The following is a 9,307-nucleotide window of genomic DNA, read 5'->3' on the forward strand; positions in this document are numbered from 1 at the left end:
AGACTTCAGTCTTACCGACCCCTTTTTGCAGACGGCGACTCCTAGGTCCACACTGTCCCAGTCACCTCGCTGCCCACAGAGTAGCCTCGCAGAGGGGAACAAGAAGTAGTGCCCATTGAAGAGGGAATTCTTTCCCTCCCTGCCCTCATGTTGCCTCACCTACCCTTCTCCAAGGTCATCCTTAAGCCTGGACCTTGAGGATGGCTTAAGACCTTTACCTAAGGTAATGTTTATCCAATTTGAGCATGCATCAGAATCCCCTGCAGAGCTCGTGAAACTCCACCTCCAGAGTTTTTGATTCAGCTGGAGGATTTGCATTTTAACAAGTTCCCAGGTGAGGCTGATGCAGCTGGTCCTGGGACCATACCTTGAGAAACACTGGCTGAAGTGAATTGTGGTAATTCATCACCTTTTGCCAGCAATTAATTCAGAGTTGCGCCTGAGCCAGTGGATCAATGAGATACAAGAAGGGGCCTGCTTGGGGCTGATGGGTGTGAGCTACTCATCTTTCTCCTTCTGCAGGTGGCTAAGATGTCTCAGTGAGTAGTGGCAGCTACTTTGTGACCATGAGGGAAATTGACCAGTGAAACTGATGTTGTGGACTGCTGGGAGGGAAGATGGAGAGAACCTATACTCCTAATGATACCATCAGGCCCATCCATCTTGGGGATTATTTGTGGGGGTGGGGGAGTGATTCTAGAGAAATTTTAATTTTGATTTCCAGACCAACTGACTACAGTATATGAGAGAAAGTAAGACGTCAAAGATAAAGCCAAGGTATCTGGCCCAATCAACTTGGAAGATGGAGTTACCCACAGCTGCCCTGGGAAAGACTTTGGGTGTAGATTTTTGTGGAGAAGATGGAGAATTCTGATCAAGATGAAAATTCTCACAATCGTTACAATTTTAACTTTGTTTCAAGAACTACACTTTTCATCACAGTGTAGTTATCACACACACATATATAAAGGGCAAACAAAGTTGGGGTGACCTGGGAGCCCCCACACTTGCAGCTGGTATCTGAAGGGCGTGTAGTCTTGGGGAAGATTGTGCCCTTCACCTTGAGTTTTGCAAAGTGCAGAAGGGTCGAAGGGTCTGATCATTTGCGTCCAATACAACAGATGCCAGGAACATCACTTTATTTTTCTGAAATCAAATTATCCCTGACCCAACAATTCCAAGTGTTCAGACAGGGTGGCATTCATGCTCAGTTGTATGTAACTCAGGGCTTAATTTCTAGTCTTGTACGAAGGTTATGGGATTCCTATGTGGGCAAAAATGCTTGAGGGGGGTCTTCTGGCCTTTGGTCCACACTGGTTAGCCTCATATGCCCTCTGTTCAAGCCTGCAGAACCCCTGAATGTTGGCAAGACCACTGCTTCTGTGCCAAGCCTTGGTGCAGGGGTCTTTGTTCAGACTGGCTAATCCATACTCCCAGTCTCTCCAGGTTTTGTCCTGGTCACCAATCCTCAGAAACTCCAAACCATGTCTCTAGTCTAGGGGCATCTCCCACTTCCCAGAGGAGGGGCCCTGCATCAGCCTCCACCTCTCTAAGCTCCTTCCACCAACCCTACTTCCCCAGGAGGGTCCAGTATGATCTCCTTTCAACGGGCTGTTAGAGATAGTGTGACCTCTCTTCTCTATGGGTGGGCATGAGCCTGGTGTTGTGTAAAATGGCAGCCCTGTGATGTGCTTTCCTCTCTGGACCACCTGCCCACCCCTCCTCCTCACCCCCAGCCCTTACTCCTCCTATGAAACATCACCCATTGCTGGAAAAATATCAAAGGCCCCCCAGAAGCCCCTTTTTGTAAATTGCTAAGGACACAGTTCCTGGAGTCTGCTGACTTTCAAAAGCCTTTCTTCTCCGAGTTTCTGCTGATTCGCAGAGGGGAACAAGAAGGACTTTAGTCTCACCATTTGTTGACTCCTCTGGAGGCAGGACTGGGGAGGATGGGACTGGCAGGTGCAGTGGGGGTTTCCATGTCAGGTAGTGGCTGGTTTTCTCTTGATGTGTTCAAAATCAAACATGTCTCAAACCACAAAGATTAATTTCCTTCTGAAAACATTCCCCTTTACCTTCAGCATGGGACATTCATATTCCTCCTAGACACAGTGTTTTGATTTAATTTCGTGAGAACCAGTAGTCCTGACCTTATTATGTTAAGAGAACATTACCAATCCCTGCTCAGGGTCACATTACAAAGACTTTTCATATGAGCGGCTCACGGTGAAGGAACCATGGGCCCCAATGGCTCCTCTGTGTGTGTGTGTGTGTGGTGATCACAACAGAAGGGGCAGTGGGCAATCTGGTTTGACCAGGCCACATTTATTAAATGCTTAGCACTGTGTATTAAATGCTTGGCACATATTAGGTTCTCAATAAATGCAGATGGGATTGTTATCATTTGTAGCTAGTTATATACCTAGTATACATTCTTCTCATTTTTCCCTGTAACAAAATCCTGATCTTGTTGCCTAGAAAGAAGACATTTGCCAGCATCTCACACCTAGGTGTGGCCGTGTGACTGCATTTTGTGCAACGAACTGTAGGCAGAAGTCTAAGACTTCTAGGAGTCTCAGCCTTTAATTCAGGTCTGACACCGTGTGGGGTTAACACAGACCACATAGATTGAGGGCTTCATCCCACAAGACCGTCCACACCTCAGAGGCCAGTCACAAGTATTGGGTTCCCAAGGTACCCATACTTCCGTCCAAGTTGGCTACAAATCAGGGGCTCCCCCCACAACCCCTCCTCAGATTCCATATACTGCCATCAACAGTTCACAGAACTCAAGGGAACACTATTTATTATTAGCAGTTTTTACAAAGGGTTATCTAAAGGAAACAAATGGCCAGCCAGAGGACAAGGTACATAGGGTGCTATCTGGAGGGACCCCAGTACAGGGGCTTCTGTCTCAGGGGGTCGGGTGCACCGCCCAGCATATGCACGTGTTCACCACCCCATAAGCTCTCCCAAACCCCTCCATTGAGGGCTTTGATGGTAGGCATGGTGGATTAAATCACTGGCCAGATGATTACTTCAATCTCCAACCCCTCCGCTCTCCCCAGAGGTCAGGGGTGGGGCTGAAACTCCTAACCCTCTAAACCTGCCTGGGTCTTTCAGGGGGTAACCCCTTCCCCCCAGCCCCCAGCGATCATAAACATTAACATAAAAAGAGACACTCATCACTTACAACCTCTTAAGTCAAGAATGAGGGTCTAAAATCAAATAGTATAACAAGATATGCTCCAATCATCCCATCACTCTGTTTTACAAGGTTTAGGAACTCCGTGCAGGAGCAGGGCTGGGCAAAGACCAAGTATGTATTTCCGATCATATCGCCCTATCACGGTGACCGTGTCGATGTGCGGTAGTCTGCTCTGCAGAGGTGCCCAAAGCCCATCTTCTCCCTGCTGTCCCAAGAGCCTCCCTGCCTGTGTCTGGTGGTTGGGTTTGGCAAGAGGAGAGGCCAGCAGGAGACTGGAGGGCAGGGGAGGCAGGGGCCAGGTGGAGGCGGAGGTACGACTGCCCCGGCCTCCTGGCTGAGTCACCTGGCTCTGTCCTTTCCTTCCAAGGCACGTGGCTTTCCCTGCCTGTCCCCTGCCCGGGGCCCAGGCCTGCCAAGCCCCCCACTGCTGGCCCAGCCCCAGCACCGGACCCAGATACTCCCTTGGGCCCAGTGACATCTGCTCCCGCTTTGGGAAAGAGCCTCTTTTTGAAAGCCTCTCCGCGCCATGAGACTCGAGAGTGCCGGCTGTGTCTTGCCAGCACCCTGGCCAGCTTGCTGAGGGTGGAGAATTGAAGTAGCCCTAAAGAGAGGCCTTCCTTTGGGGAGGACAGTCCCACCCTGTCCTCCAGGACCTGGGTTCCTCTCCCCAGAAACAGCCACTGTTCCCTGGCTCCTTTGTGTCTGTCCATCCCAAAACACGATCCCATGGTTTTTGCTTGTTTGTCTGTTTTGGATTGTCAGTAACTTGTGAATCACAAGGCTTAAGCCAAGCACATGAGTGGGTGTGACTCCAAGGCCAGGTCCCAAGGACACCTGGTTCAGTGCGATTTCCTTCTTGTCCCTTTTCTATTCTAAGACCTGTTTTCAGTGGGTAGAGTCCAAAAATCATGGCCTTCTGGAATTGCTGATGTTTTCTGCTGAGGCTGTGACTAATCGACGCTTGTCCCTCAGTGGGACGCCTGCCAGTGATAACCAGCTTCGGCAAGACCAAGGAATCAGAACTTTCTGGTTCCACTCATGCAGACGTGTGTTAAGCCAAGGCGGAAAAACGTGCAGGGCTAGGGATCGCGGCTGGTGGCCTGCGCCTGCATCTGACCCGGTAGCTACTATCTGGACTCACTCAGCTGGGTGGTCTACCTTTCCCCAGAGAAGCCAAAGGGTGAGTTGCATGATTCCTGAAAGCCAGTTTTGCTCCCATGGAGCTGTTTCATCCTGGGGCTTGGAGCCACACTTCCTGGAGGCAAATCCCAGGTCTGCCACTTCCTAGCCGAGAGATCTTGGGCAAGTTGCCAAACCTCTCTGTGCCCTCATTTCCTTATCTGTAAAATGGGCAGAATAATAGACCCTAACTCATAGGGCTATTGTGAAGGTCGAAGAAACAAATAAATGCAAAGCACTTAATGCAGAGCTTGGTGCTCAAAAATGTTAGGTATTTTTAATGGAATGAAACTAACAATTAATGTAATGCCTCCTTGCTGTGTAGACACAACTGCAGGTTCTCAGTGAATTCTCTTAAGAACCTTGTTAGGCCCACATTATCCTACTTTCCAGAAGAGGAAACTGAGGTTCAAAGTGGTCATCCAGCTTGTTCAGAGCCACACGAGTAGTACATGGCATAGCTTGCAACAGTTTGCTCTCTGAGCAGGGCTGTCACCTGGCCCCGAGGCTGAGGTGTGAAGTCCCTGAAGCAGGTGTATTTTATTTGCTCACTTTGATTCCCATCCGTGTATGACAGCAAGTCTCTCTGGGCCTTAGCTGGTTGAAACCAGGTTACTGATGTTGTAAACCCCTGGAAGGCGGAAGCCACATCTGAGACACGGCTGTGTGAGACACGGCTGTGTGAGACAGTTTCTACAACTCGCTTGATCCTGAGAAATTGCCTGAGGTGTTTGTTCAAAGAAAAGATTCTTTGGCATTTCTGTTGGAGTCAGATTCAGAAACGACTGGGTTGGGGCCTTGGAATAGGAATTTTTAAACTCTAGGACTAAGAATTCTTACGAGGCAGGTTTGGAACCCTTGCTGTGTGGAAGTAGAGAGCCCTCTGCCGTCCACAAAGAGAAGGGTGATAGTAAGAAAGAGGGAGCGCTCCTGGGTGGATATTGGCCCCTTCCTTTCTTTTCACTGGTGTTTTTCTGCCTCACGTCTTTGTTTTACCTTGAGGGGCAAACTATGTGCCCAGATCAGAGCTGGGCACGCGCAAGGGGAGTAAATGGAAGGGCAAAGTTCTCCCTGCTCTTTCAGAGTTTACAGTCTAATTGGATTGATGAGACACCTTCAGGAAATCACAAGAAAGCTTCTCAGAAATAGGGGTTCCATCCAGCACATACTTCCTGGGCATGCTCTGTGCATGGGCTCCAGCAGTGTAGGATTAGTATCAACAAAGCCCAGACACCCAGGAATAGACATACCATGGTTCTTGATATTTGTGGTCCATAGCCAGGTGGGGATCCAGGGATGAACCCCTGAGAGGAGGGACAGAGCTGTGGGCACCATGACAGTCTGGGGAGCCTGGCTCATTCTGGAGGGGGGCTGAGAGGAGATACCACCCAAATAAAAATAACTGTTTTTCTCTATTCTATATCTATGAAAATAAATATTCATGTTAAACTATTCTAATAACACAGAAAAGAACAAGCAAGAAAGTAATAATCATCTGAAATCCCACTATATAGAGCTAATACAGGTATACCTTTGGGCTTGCTGTGGTTTATGCTGACACACATTCACACACCAGATCAGTTCACTATACATGCTGTGATTTACTGAAGCTTCTTTTCTTTCTTTTCATATAAAGAGCTTTACTGAGATGTAATTCCTATACCATATAACTCGCCCATTTAAAGTGATAGTTCAGCAGTTTTAGTGTATTGCCAAACCTGTGCAACCATCACCACCACCTAATTTTTTCCAGTTTTATTGCTATACAATTTACACGTAACATTGTGTCTAAAGTGTGCAACAGAAAGACTTGGTACATGTATACATTATGAAATGATGACCACAATCAGTTTAGTTAACATCTGTTACCTGACATAATTACAATTTTTTTCTCTCTTTTTGGGGGGGGCTTTTCTTCTTTATTTCTTTCTTCCTCTCCTGCTATTGCTTTTGTTTTTGTTTGTGCATACCTCCCCAACAAAGGTAACTGATGTTGACAGCTTGGAGTGCATCCTTCCACAGCTTTCTCAAACACTCATATACAAACACGTTTACTGTTGTTTTTCAGAGAATGGTATTCAGAGCCTCGGTTTCGTTATCTGTAAAATGGGATAAAAGCCTCATGAGGCTGTTGGGATGTTAAATGAGAAAATGAATGAAAGTTGCATATATCAGCAACTGTTCAATGAAGGTTAAAGGGTAGTAGGGTTGGGAGGAAGAATAGTCCAAGTAGGCTATTTTAATACAGGTAGGCCCTGAGGTGGGGTAACTGAATTCCACAAGAGTTCTGAGACTGGCTGGGAGAGGACCCCTCTTGTGCTGCCTGCTATGGCCAAGGAGAAACCTTTGCCTTACCTGAATTTTGGCCTTGCAAATAGCTACTCCTCCAGTAGGAGAGAATGGTGACGAAGCTCAGAGCTGCCATTTACTGAATATCTACCTTGTCCAAGACCATCTATTAGGTCTGCAGTTCCCAAACTGCGTGGAGGTCCTCAAGGGTGCTACATAACATTTCAGAGGATTTTTTGAAAGGAACACAGCAACATCTGTTGGACACCTTGCAAACTACCGGCTCAAGGTAGTTTGGTGTTTGAATGTTCTTGATGTCATGCTTTGTGAAGCTGGATTTATGGCAGTTTTGATAAAAAGCATCATGCAGAATTTATTGTGGAACAGGAAATAAGGGTGGTAATATACAATCTAATTCCAAGGCTTGAACAGTTGGTAGAACCCGGAAAACTTACCCATTCCATTAGTACATCCTTAAGATTATTTAAGAAGGAGCTAAATTATTATTTTTTCTTCCAATTTATGCGCATTTTTCAAGTAGCTACTAAGTTGTTAGGACAGAAACACTTAGTTGTTCTGACCTTCCTATCAACTAAACCTAAGTGTTGTTTTTTTTTGCTGGGGGATAGGGGGTGCCGTGAAAAAGCTACTGAAACACTAAGGGTACCTTGGACCAAGAAAGTTTGGGATCTCTGTATCATGCCCTTTACAAAAAGTTGTCTTAAGCAACACTAGAGAGCCATACTTCTATTTTATAGAGTTGCTGAGAAAGACTAAGTCCCTTGGTTGAGGCACCCAGGCGGGGGGTTGGGGCTAGTGTGGGAGGACAGCATTTGAACTGGGTTCTGTGTCATTCTCAAGAAGGCAAATGGCTTCTCAATTCAGATTTGTTCCCCAGTTGTGGGAATTCCCCACTGTGGGAATGTGGGCCTAGAACCAGCCCCTCCTGTTTGTTTGTCATCCCTTAGTATCTGCAGGCAAGCAGGGTCAGGTTGCGACAGTCCCTTCCCATTCTTCAGAGGGAGCTGTACTCAGGGGGCTCAGGGCAATAGTGTGGACTGGTTGCTGAAGGTGGGCCCTGGAGGCTCTCCCCCCACGTGCTGCCAGCTCCACCAACCATATCCACCTTCAGTGCAGGAATCACTGCCTCAGCCACTTGGCTACCGGAGGACCCAGAAGTTATGAGTTCAAAAGTTGTACAAAAGATCCAGGCCCCACCTTCTCCCACTGGTCCCCTCTTCTAGGTGAAAAGTCACCGAGGGGCAGCTGCAGGCAGCAAGCAGCCTCCTGGCAGGAATAACAAGCAGGGGAGCCACGAAACCAAGAAGGGGCAGCACACAGCATTCTTTCTGCGGAGTGGGAATGATACTTCATAGAGTCATTGTGTGTATAATACATTACTAAAGCTTAGTGCAGAGCTAAGTATACATGGTGGATGTGCAATGCATTCTAGCCATTCATTCATTCAACAATTATTAATGAGCACCTACTATGTATGTACCAGGCAATATTCTAGGCGTGAACAAGACAGACAAAAGCCCTACCCTCGGCGGCCTTTCATTCAAGCAGAGGGAGACAGCTCATAAATAACGAACACAACATGTAAGTAAATTACAGAGCAGTGCTGTCCAATAGAAATATGTGAGCCACATAAAGTCATTCAAAATTTTATGGGAGTTCCATTACAAAAGTAAAAAGGAACAGGTGAGATTAATTTTTTTAATTTAAAACATTTTTAAAATTTTGTTCACAAATTGTTAAATTTCACCCAGTACATCCAAAATATCATTTTAACTAGAGGTATTAGCCTCATTTCTAGTGCTCAGTAGCCACATGTGGCTAGTGGTTACTGTATTGGGCAGCATAGCTGTCAAACGTGTTAGAACATGCATGGAAACATGAAGACATAGTTCAGGGTAAGGGGGACTGGAACACCAGGGATGGGAGTGGAGAGACTTAAAAGGTCAGCTGGAGCCGATAGGGAGCTGCATTATCACTGTTGACCAGCCTCCTTTGATCTCTGCTGGCTGGCCTGGCCTGCCGGAGGGTTTTCAGGCCAATGGCACCTTCCGTCCTCTATTGCCAGGCATGACCCTGCTTCTATGGGCCCCTGAGAGATGCAGACCTTCTGGAAATGCCCCAGTCTGGGGGCAGCCTCTCAGGACCACCTTCCTACTCCAGGAAATGCCGTGCATCTGTCGTTCCCCCCCCATGGGTCAAACTGCAGGGATTTTGTTAAGGATCTGACTGGAAGAGGAAAGAGGTGGGTGGGGGAGTTTAGGGACCAGTTCTTGCCCAGGACTGGGATTCAGGGGAGGTGAGTAAGGGTGGGAGCCTGTGTTTATTTAAAGTTTTGATTTTCTTCATCACAGAGTTTTTGTTTTAATTAAAAAACATTTTATTGATTCACGTGTTATAAAACTCACCCTTTTGATGTGTACGATTCAGTGATTTTTAGTATATTCAGAGTTGTATAACCTAATCAATTTTAGAACATTTTCATTATCCTCAAAAGAAGCCCCATACCCCGTGCTAAGCAGTCACTCCCCGTTCCCCCAAGCCCCAGTGCCTGGCAACCACTCACCTACTTTCTGTCTCTGTGGATTTGCCTCTTCTGGACATTTCCTGTAA

The 9,307-nt window shown here is 47.0% G+C and overlaps 1 protein-coding gene across 6 annotated transcripts in view; it reads right to left on the minus strand.

Annotated features, from left to right (window-relative positions):
* C15H12orf43 (chromosome 15 C12orf43 homolog) overlaps positions 1–9,307 on the minus strand; it is a 45,017-nt gene that overhangs the window by 8,857 nt on the left and 26,853 nt on the right. Inside the window, exons 7-9 of one of the 6 annotated variants that reach the window (XM_037004310.2) lie at positions 9,261–9,301; positions 7,895–8,025; positions 6,128–6,486 (exon numbers count right to left, since the gene is read on the minus strand). In XM_037004310.2, coding sequence (XP_036860205.1) covers positions 6,466–6,486; positions 7,895–8,025; positions 9,261–9,301 — 193 coding nt within the window. In that variant the 3' untranslated portion in view covers positions 6,128–6,465. The other 5 variants (XM_037004313.2, XM_037004312.2, XM_037004311.2 and 2 more) reach the window with 5 other exon arrangements.

The sequence above is a fragment of the Manis javanica genome, chromosome 15 (genome assembly GCF_040802235.1).
Source record: "Manis javanica isolate MJ-LG chromosome 15, MJ_LKY, whole genome shotgun sequence".
NCBI classification, from domain to species: Eukaryota; Metazoa; Chordata; class Mammalia; order Pholidota; family Manidae; genus Manis; species Manis javanica.